This window comes from Podarcis gaigeae, assembly GCF_964106915.1.
Source record: "Podarcis gaigeae genome assembly, chromosome: 11".
In the NCBI taxonomy this organism is placed as follows: Eukaryota; Metazoa; Chordata; class Lepidosauria; order Squamata; family Lacertidae; genus Podarcis; species Podarcis gaigeae.
The window spans coordinates 56,395,750-56,409,676 of NC_139687.1; the positions used below are offsets into that span (position 1 = coordinate 56,395,750).

A 13,927-nucleotide genomic window follows, 5' to 3' on the forward strand; every position below is an offset into this window, starting at 1 on the left:
AGGTATTTAAGTATACCTTTCCTAAGAAACCAGAGGCCTTCCTTCTGGGTATTGTCAGTCAGAGGGTGTTAAAGAAGGACCGAACATTCTTTATGTATGCAACAACAGCAGCAAGGATACTCGTCGCCAAGCACTGGAAAACCCAAGATTTACCCACACTGGAAGAATGGCAGATGCAACTGATAGACTACATGGAACTGGCCGAGATGACTGGCAGAATCCGAGATCTGGGAGAGGAGACGGTAGAAGAAGACTGGAAGAAATTCAAGACCTACCTACAGAAACATTGTAAATTGTATGAATGTTAAGAAGGATGCTAGATTATAAATAACTTGGCACCATTAAGCTAGGTGAAGTGATATATGAAGATAAGTTAAATTTAAGAAAAGACAAATTTTGGATAATTATTAGGCTAAATTTAAACTTTTAAGGTTTGAATAAATGATATCTAAAATTAGAGACACAGCATTGGTAAATTAGATAACAAGAATGGAAATAAGGTGATAAATTGCTGGTTAGATATTTATAAATTAGGAACGCAGGAGTGGGAGATGCGAGGGAGTCCAAAGAAGTTAAGAAAATATGTTACGATATGTGTTACCTTGTTTCTTTATTTGTATTGTAATTTATAAAAAAAAACTTTCAATAAATATTTATATAAAAAAAAAATCATGTCAAAGAGCAAGTAGATAAATAGGTACCGCTCTGGCGGGAAGGTAAATGGCCTTTCCGTGCACTGCTCTGTTTCACCAGAAGAGGCTTAGTCATGCTGACCACATGACACGGAAGCTGTACGCCGGCTCCCTCGGCCAGTAAAGCGAGATGAGCGCCGCAACCCCAGGGTCGGTCACGACTGGACCTAATGGTCAGGGGTCCCTTTACCTTATAAATGTCATAATAATAGTTAATAATAAGAATGTGCTAACGCATCTCAGTCTCTTTTTTTGCAGATAACATCTATATGTCGGACTGAGGATGGGGGCTTAGCCCTATAAACTCACCCTCCTTCCTAAAGCCCTAGTAGGAGAAAAACATGAGTGCTGTTTTCTTCGTTTCTTTAATCAAAAGAATATTTATTTAAGACAGGGGTCAGCAACCTTTCTCAGCCATGGGCCAGTCCACCGTCCCTCAGTGCATGTGGTGGGCCAGACTATGGGGGGGGAAGTCCGAATTCCTATGCCCCACAAACAACCCAGAGATGCATTTTAAATAAAAGGATACATTCTACTCATGTAAAAACACGCTGATTCCCGGACAGTCCATGGGCCGGATTGAGAAGGTGATTGGGCTGCATTCGGCCCCTGGGCCTTAGGTTGCCTACCCCTGTTTTAAGAAATATGGCATATCAAGTGTCTGTTATCTTGTGTCCACTGGTCTCTAGTTGGCCTCTTGCGACTCTGGTCACTGCCACCATTCCCAGAACACACTGCTTTGGGACAGGGCTTTTTTCCCAGCTAGAACTCCCCAGAACTCAGTTCCGGCACCTCTCAAGACATTTTTCTGCCTGAGGCAGAGCAGGAAATGGTCCCTTCCCCACAGGTCAAACTATCCAAGGCCACCCAAGTTATTTGGGCACCTGAGGCAGGAAACCCCACAAGCACCCCTCCCGCTCCCTAGCAGTAAAATTACAATATCAAACCAAATTTGCCGCCATTTCGTGACATCCAATATCTGCCGGCTTGAGGCAGCCGCCTCATTCTGCCTTATGGAAGTGCCGGCCCTGCCTTTCTCTGATTTGTCATAGCAGGTTGCAAAGAAGGTCTGTTGGATTGACGCCACGGAAATAGCATCCACAAAGACCACAATGAGATCACCCTACTGACACCAGGAGTTCTCGGTTCAGGGTGCAATGGAGCTCTGATCTGGTGGTCCTGGTTCTTGTTTGCAAGGACAGAGGTGAATGCGCATTGGAGATGTGAACTTAACGCAAAGCAAGAAATAAAAACAACCGCCACCCCATACAGTGAGCAAACCTAATCTCTGCATCAAGGAAAACTCCTGGCTTATATACAACCGGGCATCATATTTGCATAATGGTTATTATTTTTCTGGTAATCATTGAGGAGGACAAAGCAGGATATGCACACTGCTGTGATGACAAAAACGACCTGTTCTGCATTTTCACCAGAGACGGCCCAGATCAGGGGTCAGCAAACTTTTTCAGCAGGGGGCTGCTCCACTTTCCTCAGACCTTGTGGGGGGCCGGACTATATTTTTTTGGGGGGGAAATAATGAACGAATTCCTATGCCCCACAAATAACCCAGAGATGCATTGTAAATAAAAGGACACGTTGTACTCCTGTAAAAACATGCTGATTTCCGGACCGTCTGCAGGCCGGATTTAGAAGGCGACTGGGCCGGATCCAGCCCCCCGGTAGTTTGCCTACCCATGGCCTAGATGCTTGTAAAACTTCCTTGGCCCTTTCAAGGGATAGAAACTTCTACTTTTTAAAAAAGAAACAGCTGCACTTTGTGGTGCTGCTTGCTGAATCCAATATAAAATGCCACATTTGTGCGATGTGCTTGTACACTAGTGGAACCCTGCACACAGCGCTGAGCAGAATGAAAACCAGTGCCCCTATTTGGGATTGAAATGCTAAAAAAAAGAAGAAGTCCCTCCAGCTACAATCCTATACACACTTACCTGGGAGTAAGCCCTGCTGAACTCAGTGGGACTTACCTCTGAGTAGACATAGATTGGATTGCACTGTGAAGTCCCATTGAGCTCAGTAGGGCTTGCTTCCGAGTAGGCGTCGCATGGGCTTGCTTCATCAAAGAGGGCTCCAGGTCTGTTCCTCAGATGACCAAGCACGGGGATTTCATCTCTGCTCAAGATCGACTTCTCAGGTCCTCGACCTGATCAAGAATATCCATTGAATAGGATGAGTCCCCCATTATAGAGAAAGCGTGTTCTCCTTCATGGAGAGCACATGTTGTGGTGGGGACAGCCAGGACATTCCAAAGTTGTGGGGCGGGCTAATTGACCGTTGGCCACTGTTGAGATTGGGCTTCCCTTGTCGTTGGGAAGATGTTAATGTTGCCATTTGTTGATTGACAGCCAGAAATGCTAAAACTCCTTGCACGAGGCTAGGACTTCCTCTTTTCGCCCGTGCATCGGATTGCCCATCCCCCCTCCCTATATTTAGGGTTGTTCGCTTTGACCTTGCTATGCCTGTCATGGGGTTGTCTGCTCTTGGGGCAGGGGCCCGGTAGGAATTTTGTCCATCTGGCTGATTGGCTGGGGCCATTTGGTTTTTGCCTACTGCGTAGCAAATCGTCACAACTTGTAAGGTTGCAGTTAGGCATTGGTTTATGGTTTGGTTGGTTGAGGGGCACGGATTGGCTGTGCCTGCCCCTCTAATGCTGCTGCAAGGGATTCCGTTCAAGGAATCGGGGGCTAACTATTGCTTGTCCACCCTGTCAAGGGGGCTTGGGCCACTGCAAGAGCTCCTGGCTGCATTTGGGGTGGGCTGAGGGCAGGTTCCCTGCTCCGTTGCTAGCCCCAAGTGTATTCCCCTTTTCTGACTTTCGCAGGCGTGCGGAATGTCAGTCTGTCCCCCACGGTGGGGGCAGCTAGTCGCAACCAATGCCTAAGCAACCACTCACATGTTTGTATTTTAATAAAGTTGTGGCCAAAATTATGCCAAAAACCTTAAACAAAAAATTTGGTGTGATGTGTGAGTTATTGGGGTGGCCCTGGGGACCTTGACACGCAACACTCCAGCTGCTGGCATGTGACATAAGGCACACTACAGATCTCATATATTCCTTTTTTAAAATAAAGAAATCAGGGCACACCACTAGAGCCCCTTTTGCACAGTTGACCTTACGATGGGCATTTCTTCTATTTTGCAACAGACAGTTCTCTATTTGAAGGCCTGCCCAGTCCGAGTCTGGTTTCAAGTCAAAGAACGCGGTACGTGGGGCTATCAAAGACCTTGAAGTGGCCACTCAACACAGAATTGTAGAACTGGAAGGGACCATGAGGGTCATCTATTCCAACCCCCTGCAACAATGCAGGAATCTTTTTGCTTGGCGTGGGGCCCAAACCCACTACCTTGAGATTAAGAGATTAAGAGTCTTGTGCTGAGTCTTTGGCTTGCCAAATTATTGGAGTATTACAATATATCCAAAACAATGGGAGAAATTGGAAGGATCTCAAAAGAGAAGATAGACAGGGACTGGAAGGTGTTTAAAGGATACTTGCGAAACCATATTGAAAAATCAGAACTCCTATTAGAATAAACAAGTTCCATTTTAAATACTGAAATATTAAATAAGATGGATAACAATGTGTAACAGAAAAAGCACAAAATCAGGTTAAAGGTGTGTGAAAGAAAGCAATAGAAGTGGAAAGAAATTGCAATTATTGCAATTGAGTAGATTGGAAGTCGATAACACAAAGGTGGGGTGAGGGGTGGTGGATGGTGATGAGAAAAGGAATTATCTGTAGGATTGAGTGTAGGTATGTTTGAACATTTTTAAGGATTGTATGAAATGTATGTTTGTATGCTTGTATATTTGCAATATGTGTGTATTAATGCTGAATTATTTTAATAATAAAATCTTTTCCCCCAAAAAATAATAACACCAAAAAAAGAGTCTCATGCTGTACCGACTGGATAGCGGACTGAGCTGGGACACAGGTCACCGGGTCAATGTCTTCGCCACCATGTCAACCTGCATTTATATCTACAGTGGAACCTTGGTTCTCGAACTTAATCTGTTCTGGAAGTCCGTTCAACTCCCCCAAACCATTCGAAAACCAAGGCACGGCTTCCGATTGGCTGCAGGAGCTTCCTGAACTCAGGCGGAAGCGACATCAAATGTTCGACTTCCGAAAAACATTCAAAAGACGGAACACTTACTTCCAAGTTTTCGGCATTCCGGAGCCGATTTATTCGTCAACTAAGCTGTTCGAGAACCATGGTAACACTGTACTTGAATTGCAGTAACCATTCCCAAAAGTGCGCGCACACACACAAATTAGCAAATGCTAATTTTATGCAAATCTGCCCTCTCTTTTGTCCTTTTTTTCTGGCCATCCATACGTGGCCACTGTACGTTGACCTGGATTGAAGATGCTTGAGAATTCTGTTTGCAGAGGTCTGACTCATTTCGACAGTGTTCACAAGGCAATGTGCCCTATATCTGTCAGACTTAACCCAGCCTAGGGTAATGTGAGTGCTCAGAGAACATGATTTATTTTTTTTTAAAAGGAACAACAACAATCGCATTATGTTAAAAAGGCAACACCTACAACCCATGTTCGGAAAACAACCGTGCCAGCTTGTTATTAGGTGGGCCTTGGTTTGCTTACATTGCATTATTTGTTCTAAATGGAGGTTTTGGGGAGACTTTAAAACAAGGAAGCAAAAAGCAAGGAAAGCACATAGAATTTGGCTTCAATTGCCAGTAGGGACAAGGAATAGTAAGAGATACGGATCCAGTGATCCTAGACACACTTACCTGCGTGTAAAGTCCATTGTGTGCAGTGGGACCAACAGTACAATCCTATCCATGTCTTCTCAGACACATGTCCCATTCAGTTCTATGGGACTATCTTCCAAGGAGGCAATAGGATTGCAGCCAGAGCAAGCATGCATAGCACAATGTCGCTGTTAGTTTCTGAACATCTGGCAGACCCTCACACATTTCCAACTTTCAACCACAAGGACATGTCTGCTTGTTTAAAACGAAATCTCAGGGAGCCAAGTTCTTCCACATTGAACTGAACACATGGACAAAGGAATACCACCAGCTCTGCCTCCAGAATTATCCCTCATCAACCACACTTAGTACATCCTGGAGACCCTCAGGTGTGTGTTGGTGGGACCTGGCTAGGTTAAGGTGCCCCAGATAGATAGATAGACTCCAGAAAACCTAATATGGTGTGAATATCCATGCCCACAGCAGGGGCAGAGGTCTGTGCTTGTCAAGACATTTCACACTGAGTGTCAACGAAACAAAAGAGGGAGGGGAAACCGGAATATCCAAGACTTGTGGGAGGTCAGTTGGAGATGCATTCAATGAATGATGTGAACTATGGAGGCCTCGGGTTGTTTAATGGCGAGATGTGGCAGAGATACACCTGTGCTCTCCCAAGAATGTGCTTCTGGCGAGATAGGTCAGCCGTGGTACTCAGATGACAAATGACTTAGCATGACTTCCTATTAACCGAGTAGCTTTCCCGGCCTTATTAAGAGCACTGAAACTCTCCCCCAGCTGCAGCAAAGGAACGGTTTTGATCTGCGTGGGCATTAATCTCTAGGACCAGATCTGGTGGAGGGTTATCTGTTGATGCAGCGAAACTGCTGCTATCTGAACAAAAGCCGGAGTCGAGCGAGGAGTGGGGTGGGGTGGGGAGAAGCGTGGGGTGGGAAACAGCTGTCGTAGTCTTATATATTTCTCTCTGGCCGGAGCCATGAACCAGATACCTCTGGCGAGGTGGGTGGCTTGTGTTTATGGCTTTTCATTCCCCAAAGGAAAATCAAAATGGTTATATTGTGGGAGGGTGGGGAGAAAGGCAGAAGGGGGAGAGAAAGGGAAGGAAGGGGGAGGGATTAAAAAAAATCACATCATTAAAGGATGGCCAGCCTCATCCACACACACATACACACACACACACACACACACAAACACACACACGGCTTTGCAAAAGGCATGCACCTAGAGATATTTCTTTCTTCCATGCAAGCTAGCACAGCCTGGCTCTGGTTTTGTTTTTTATATATATTAAAAAAAAACATGTGTGGTAATAAGATGGATGTGTGTCACAGCAAACAGCTAAGCTGCCAGACCTGGCTTAGGACAGCGTCAAGAACAAAGGCCTAAAGAGCATTCACTACGTTTGGAAGGAGGGGGGGGGGAGAGAGGAGAAGCAATATGTCGGATGTGTCTTGCGTATGGTCAAAAAAGGAGGGAGGCAATGGCCAAACGATTGACTAAGGATATACATGGGGGAAGGCACGTGAAGCAGGAAGGATGGAGCCAGCAGGAAAGGGGCTTGGCCCCCTGCACCCCCAAACTGGGACGCCTCCTACAAAGACGCTTATTTTCTCCACTTGGTTTTCAATCTCCTTTTTCCACCCCTCCCTCTCCAAGACCATTGGCGTGGTCTCGAACATTTTAACACAAACTGGATTTATTCTTCGCCCCACCTGAAAGAAAGACGATGGGAGAGGGGTGAACCTAACGACCTTTTACTTTCTCTTCCCCGCCCCCCCTTCCTGGTTTTGTTTGTGAGGTTCGACTTTCTTTTGTCTAGCCCTTCAAAAGTCTAGCCCTTCGTTCTCTCCCGGCACGTAGGCAATGGAAGACGGGACCAAGGTGTTACATAAGGGTGCCCTCTTCACCATGGCTGCTGGTTTGGGGCCTAATCCCCAAGGACTGCAATCCTGCACAGACTTACCTGAGAGTAAGCCCTGCTGGAAACAGGCGGGGCTTACTTCCAAGTAGGCATGAATCAGATTGAACCGCAAATAGGGGTTTTTTGGGGGGGGGGTTCCTTGGCCCCTGCTCTGCACATGTATGTGTTGCATGGATGTACACACACACAGAAACACACACACAAAGACAGCTGTCTAAAGGCTGGTTCATCGATAAACAGAGGGAGAAAGAAGGTGGAATGGGTATCTAGTTTGGTTGTAGGTCGCTTTGGTTTGCCCTGGGCAAGGTAACAGTTTAAAGGTCTATTCTTTCAGAGTCTTGCAAGGACCTTTGGCTGTGAGTGGCGTATGGCCAGGGGGATAATTTAATGTCTTAAGGGATCCATTTGCAACCCACACCTGTCCACCACCCCCCACTTCCATTCCCACCCCTCCGTCTTCCCAAGGTCATCCTTAGCTACCAACAACTAAAGGTTTTTTACTTACAGGAATGAACATGCATCCTCAAACTCAAAAGGAAGGCTCGTGAAGAGGAGGGAGATACTTTTTAAAAAAAAAAATCAGTGGCTATTTGTCAATATATATCTTTTTTTCTCTCTCTTCCCAGCCCCATCCACTTTGGTGTCATTGTTCTCCCTGATTAGCAACCTGGTGTGATGTTCAGTACATGTTGGGATTTCGCAGTAGCTAGCAAGATTCTCCTGCGTTTTAACAGTTTTGGACTTTTCACCAGTGTGTGAATTTACATGCATACCTCTCTACATTTTCATCTTGGGCGCTCTGAGGACCAGCCTTTTGCCAACTTGGCACCCTCCAGATGTTCGGGACATCTGGCCAGGGGACGGGGGCAGCTTGGCAAAAGGTTGGTGCACCTCAATTAGAGAGTCATCTCCACCTAGGGAGGGGAAAGATAATATAGGATGTGTATCTAGAGAGAAAGAGAGAGAAAGAGAGAGAGAGTTGGTATTCACAGGTTATAGAATGCTTGAAGGTAGATATGGGAGAAAGAACATTGACACTCTTTACTCTGCCCCCTCCAGACCAATATTGGTGGCGCTCCCCCCTCCCAGAGAAAAAGAGATCCATTCACTCAAATGGGGGAGGAGGTGGGGGTGGAGAAGCGGGGGCGGGAGAGGGGGGAAATAATCTAAAACAGCAGGAATACAACAATAAATGGGGTGGGGGACAGCAATAGAAAAAGCACACTAGGTTAATATAGGAAAACTAGTTTCTTTATTGAGAGATTGTATATTAGTATTAGTGGAACTGTGTTGTAACAATGTTGTCATGCACACAATACAAAAGGCAACAGGGCCCACCATGCCGTGGAAAGGCAACAGAACGGAAGCGGCATACAATGAATAAGATGTATCAGCTACTGCACATTACATTTCAGCAGGGTATGTCTCTACGGAGAGAGATTTTACATCAGAAAAAACTAGGTAATGTAAAAAAATACAGACCATGCTTCAAGTTTTAGTACAAGAAAAAAGGTGGAAGAAATACACAACCAAAGGATATCTGAATACAGAAAAAAATTTACCCACAAAATAAGAACAGGAAGTAAAAAATTCAGCACAGCAGAGAGGAATGTTATCCCTGTTGAATGGAAAACCATTTTGCTAAGCAAGCATTCCACTTTCCTCTGTTGTTTTTTTGTTTGTTTGTTTTGGCTTTTTCTTCTCTTTTTCGTTATAAGTTTGCATGTTTTGGTTCCCCGCCCCCCTGGGCCGTTCCAAAAGAGAAGGATTGGATCCAAATTGCCACCCCATAGGGGTGTTTGTGTGTGTGTGTGTGTTTAAATGGTGCATGTATGGGGGAATGTTTTGCGTTACGTTCAAGAAAGACATGGGACACATCGGTTTTTGTTAGGGAGTTTTGTGGGTGCTGAGTGGGGTTCAGCTTGCAAAGGGAATGGATGGAGGTCAACTGTTGGGAAGGGAGGAATTTGGGTGAGGAGAGAGAGGTGTGTGAGTCTGTGAGAGTGTATCTATGTGTAATTTACGACGTGCTCCCAAAGTAAAGAAGGTGTTCATTCGCAGAGCCTTTTTTGCAGATGATTGGGGGGGTTGTTTGTTTAATTTGCAAGGGTTTCTTTTTCTTTTGTAAGAAATTCAAAGCCAAAGTCAATTTGCCTGGGAAACCAAGATCGAATACAAGAACAGAGGTTAGGGTGGAGATTTGGGAGGCAAGGGGAGCAAAAAACCCCAAGAAATTGTCCTCCACCCAGCTGAAGCAAAATGAATCCACTTAACAGGAATTTACAGTGCAAATGTACTTAGCTAAACAGGATGAAGATACAAAAATGGCGTTATAAAACTAGAGCTGTATTGGAAAATGGCCTGTTTCCCCCCCACCCTTCTAGACTACTACAATGACAGCTAAAGAGAAACAGGTTTGAGCATACAGTCTGTCTACCATATTCTTTCTTTCCTTTTTCTTTTCACAGGAAGATTGGTGGTTTAAGACTTCAGCTTTAAGCCTCAGTATCCTCTGTCAGAAAGTCTTGGATGGTTTTTAGCAGGGGCAAATACCACCTAACCCAGAACCTTAGTTCCTCGGTGGGTGTGTTTGGAAGCCAATGAGACCCAAAGAGAGGTGAGATCTATTGTTCCTGGTGCTTCTCCCCAGAGGAAAAGAACACAAGCAATCCCCCCCCCTTTCTCCCAGATGACACCTGAATTTGAAATTACAGCCTGCTGGCTCTTTATTTTTTTAATTTTATTTTTTTAAAGAAACTGTAATCATTGAGGAAGAAGCTCTTGGCTACATCAGTATCATATTTTGCAGAGAAGCATAATTTTTGGGAGTGATCAAACAGTGCCTTCTCTATCTTTTTTCTTTTGCTTTTAAAATAAATAAATAATCCTTTGCATTTTCAAGTCATGCAAGGATAACTGAGCAGGCAAGGGAGGGAGGTAGCATTCCGGCTTTAAAATATCATCAGCTCCTCCTCCCAGCAGCCGACAACCCACCCACCCCCACCCCGGTTTTGCAGCAACGCCACCACCACCTCCGAAAGAGGATACTTCAGCTTAAAAGGCCAGTGCAGTTCCTCAGATGGATACAGGAAATGGTTAAAGAAGGGGGTGGGGGTGTCAACATTAGAGCTAAAATGCAGAGGCAGAAAACTACAAGGCAACAGAAGGGGCAGCAGGTTGACCATTCACTGATCTACACGATGAGGAAACAAAATAAATTTGGAAACAAACAAAGAAAGAAAAAGATTTGGATCAATGCAAAAAAAATGTCGTCATCCCATCATCATCATCACCACCACCACCAACACCACACCAGAAGAGGCTGCAATTAAAGGAAACAGAAATGCCACCATGTGCGGAAACTAAGCTGTTATGTACATACACATGTACAGTGGGGGGGGGGCGGGGAGGGAGGGGCAAAGGGGAGGAAAGGCAAAAGCAGCAGAATGAGGGATGTGCGAGGCGGGGGGGGGGGGCGGATGCTGATGCCTGTTTCGACCCGGTGTCTTGGAAGCCCACTTTTTTTACACCCTCCATCTCCTCACCTGTGTTTCGCAGAGATCAGGATTTGGCCCTAAGAATGATGCAGCCCAAAGAGGTTTGGGTGGCAGGTGGGTTCGCTACTGAAACCCACAGGTCTCAGGAGCACAATGGCAAGAGTCTCGCCTTAGGGTCTTACTCTTTTTCTTATGGGGGGGGGGTGTTTCTATTAACTGTCCACACCTCACTGATGGATCGCATCTTAGCAGAGATGAGCAGAATGCCCTGGCTTACCAGGAAAACGGGCTATATTATTTAGTCCCTTTAATTAAACTGGGAGATTTTGTTGCTGTTGTTCTATCCTAGGGGTTCGATCAGCCGTGAGCCACAGAAGGGGAGGAGGCAGGCATGGTGGAAAAAGGAGATTATATAGTTAAGGCAAGAATGGCTTTTAGAGAAAGGGGGTGCGAGGAAGGAATCAGCCATGACATCTAAATGCATCCTCAGTTTGATTGAAAGAAAATACATGGAATGGAGGAGGACAAATTGTTCCAAAAAAAAAAAAAAAAAGAAGAAAAAGGAAGCAGAGGATCAAAACCATTGTCCGTGACGGCTATATAGGAATGGGAGGAAAGAGGGAAGCTTGGAGGAAATGTGCAATGGCCATATACACATCCCATATTAAATTCAAATCCAGAAATGGAAAATAATTGCTGTTAATTTGGATTTCGGTCTAGGCAACCAGGGTGCATCTCAGATCGAAAGACACACACTTCTGTGAATGGACAGGTCTGGATATTTCAGGGCTGGGTATTAGAAATTGTTTAAATGTTATAAGGGGAAAAGGGGGGTGTTGGTGTGTGGGGGGTGGGAATGCACAGACACCTATGTCAAACCTCACAAAAAAAGAGGGGGGCAGGGCTGGGTTGGAGGATTCCTGAACCCCCTCAAAAGGATTAAAATCCACTGGATAAGTATATTTGGGCGGGGGGGGGGGGGAGAAGACAAAAGAGGCTGAACAGAGTTCACCAGAAGGCAGAGCGAGGGATGAACCAGCTGGCCTCGCCATGAGCTCATAATTTGCTTTTCGTTTTATAGGGGCCTGGGATCACATATAAGACAATTACTTAAAAAACAATAAAATAAAAATACACACACACACCAAAAAAGCCCCCAAAAATCCTGGATTCTGGAGGTATATCTTATGGGCATCGAGTAAAACCCTCCAATTTCTGACCACACCAACCACCACGTAAAAGTTCCCTACAATCTGCATATATAGAAAGGGGCAGTTTAGTGTTCCTCGCAGGCATGGATCTATATTTGTCAGGTGGGAAGGGGAGGGAGAAGAAAGGGGAGGGGCTCGCCAGAATATATAAAATGGAGTTAACTGGACATTGGTGGGGGGTGGGATATACATTATTCTACATAAAAGGCGAGATCGCTCTGAAATACAACCCAAGATCTCTAAAGAATAACACATGACTGTTTCTCAAAACAAAACGCTTCGATCCACTTAGAGATTTCCCTCCCTGCCATCTCCGATCCTGGTCCATTTTCCTTCTTACTAATGGGGTATCTCCCCACCTGCGCTCTCTCGCACACAATCCCCTACGTCCCTTCCCACTTCGTGCCCCCCCCTCTCTCCCTCTCCCCCGAATTTCGCCTCTTCTTTCATTCCCTAGCCCCCTCCGGCTGCTCTCTCTTCCCTCCGCTTCTCCATCTCTTTCTCTCATCTACCCCCCGCGCCCCGATTCCTTAAGACTGCTCCCTCTCCTTGCGCTTCTCGGGTCCCCCGACACCATTAGGAGATGCTGCCCTCCTCCTGCCCCTCATCCACCCCCCTTTCTCAAATGCACTACACTTGCTCTGCTCTCCACCCCTCCCTCCCTCCCTCCGCACTTTCACACACTCACACAGACACCTCTTCCCCTTCGCCTCTCTGCCAATTGTATGTAAGAAGGCAACACAACCAGTGGCTTCCATTACAACCATCACCAAACCATCCAGGTCATTTGAGGGGGGAGGGAAAGGGGGGTTGCTCTCTCCTCATCCCTACAGCCGCCCCTCCACCTCCCCCCAAAACCCCAACCCCACCAGAAAATGCACAGATAAAGAGATACCTCTGTTTCGCACAGAGCCAAACACTGGAAGAACAAGATAGCCGACGTGTACCAAAACCATCTTGGCCAGCTGCTGTGGTCCCCTGGCGCTGCAACTATCCCTCGGTGGTGATGGCGACGGTGGTGGCGGCGGTGGCAGCGGTCCTCCTCCTTCTCCTCTTCGGTGGCGATGGTGATGGTTTTGGCAGTGCTGGCGTCTGCTGTTTCTGGAGAGGTTGGTGCTGCTGCTGCTGCTGCTGCGGGCTAGAGTAAGACAGATGGCCCATGGAAATGGTCCCTTCCCAGTGCCCTGTATACATTCAAATGGAGAGCTGAGGCTCGCAGCTGCCTGGCGCACAAAGGGAATCGCAGCCAATGGGAGGGAGGCCTTGCGCGGGTGCCTTTTGCGCCTCTCTCCCCTCCTCCTCCCCGCGCGCGCTTTCTCCCCTCCCCTTTCCTCCCTTTATATGGTCTCCAGCCCTGGCAAGGAGGAGGCCCAATCAGGAGGGGGGTGGGGGTGGGCTGCAGCTTACCCTGGGGTCCCTCCCTCTCTCTCTCTCTCTCCTTCCCTCTCTCTCTCTCTCTCTCTCTTTCTCCCTCTTTCCCTCCCTCTCCCCTCCCACCAAAGAAGGAGATCGCGCAGCAATTGGAGGCAGGGCTTTTGCAGGAAGGCTGGGTTTCAAGCAGGCGCGCGCGCACACACGCGCGCAACCGGGAGGATGGAGAAACAGGAAGCCCGAAGGAGGGAGGCGCGGCCCGGGGGGGGCACGCGCGCCCCCGAGCGCGCCCTGTCCAGGGCACACAAAAGGGGCGAGCGAGGGAGCGATAGCCAGAGCCCCACGTGGGAGCCGGGAGAGGCGCAACAGCGGAGGCTGGCGCTTGGGGAGAAGGCAGATGTGCAGGGCGCACGGGGAGAGCCTTGCGCGCGCAGGTTCCAGATGCGCCGGGCATTTTTATTCTTTTTTACTTTTTGGCG

The 13,927-nt window shown here is 47.0% G+C and overlaps 1 protein-coding gene across 2 annotated transcripts in view; it reads right to left on the reverse strand.

The window, feature by feature from the left end:
• The window catches only part of ARK2C (arkadia (RNF111) C-terminal like ring finger ubiquitin ligase 2C), a 90,862-nt gene extending 77,362 nt beyond the window's left edge, over positions 1-13,500 (reverse strand). Inside the window, exon 1 of one of the 2 annotated variants that reach the window (XM_083702901.1) lies at positions 12,973-13,498. In XM_083702901.1, coding sequence (XP_083559027.1) covers positions 12,973-13,033 — 61 coding nt within the window. In that variant the 5' untranslated portion in view covers positions 13,034-13,498. Of the gene's footprint in view, positions 1-12,972 lie in introns of both variants that reach the window. The other variant, XM_083702902.1, reaches the window with a different exon arrangement.
• Between the last annotated feature and the right edge of the window lie 427 nt (positions 13,501-13,927).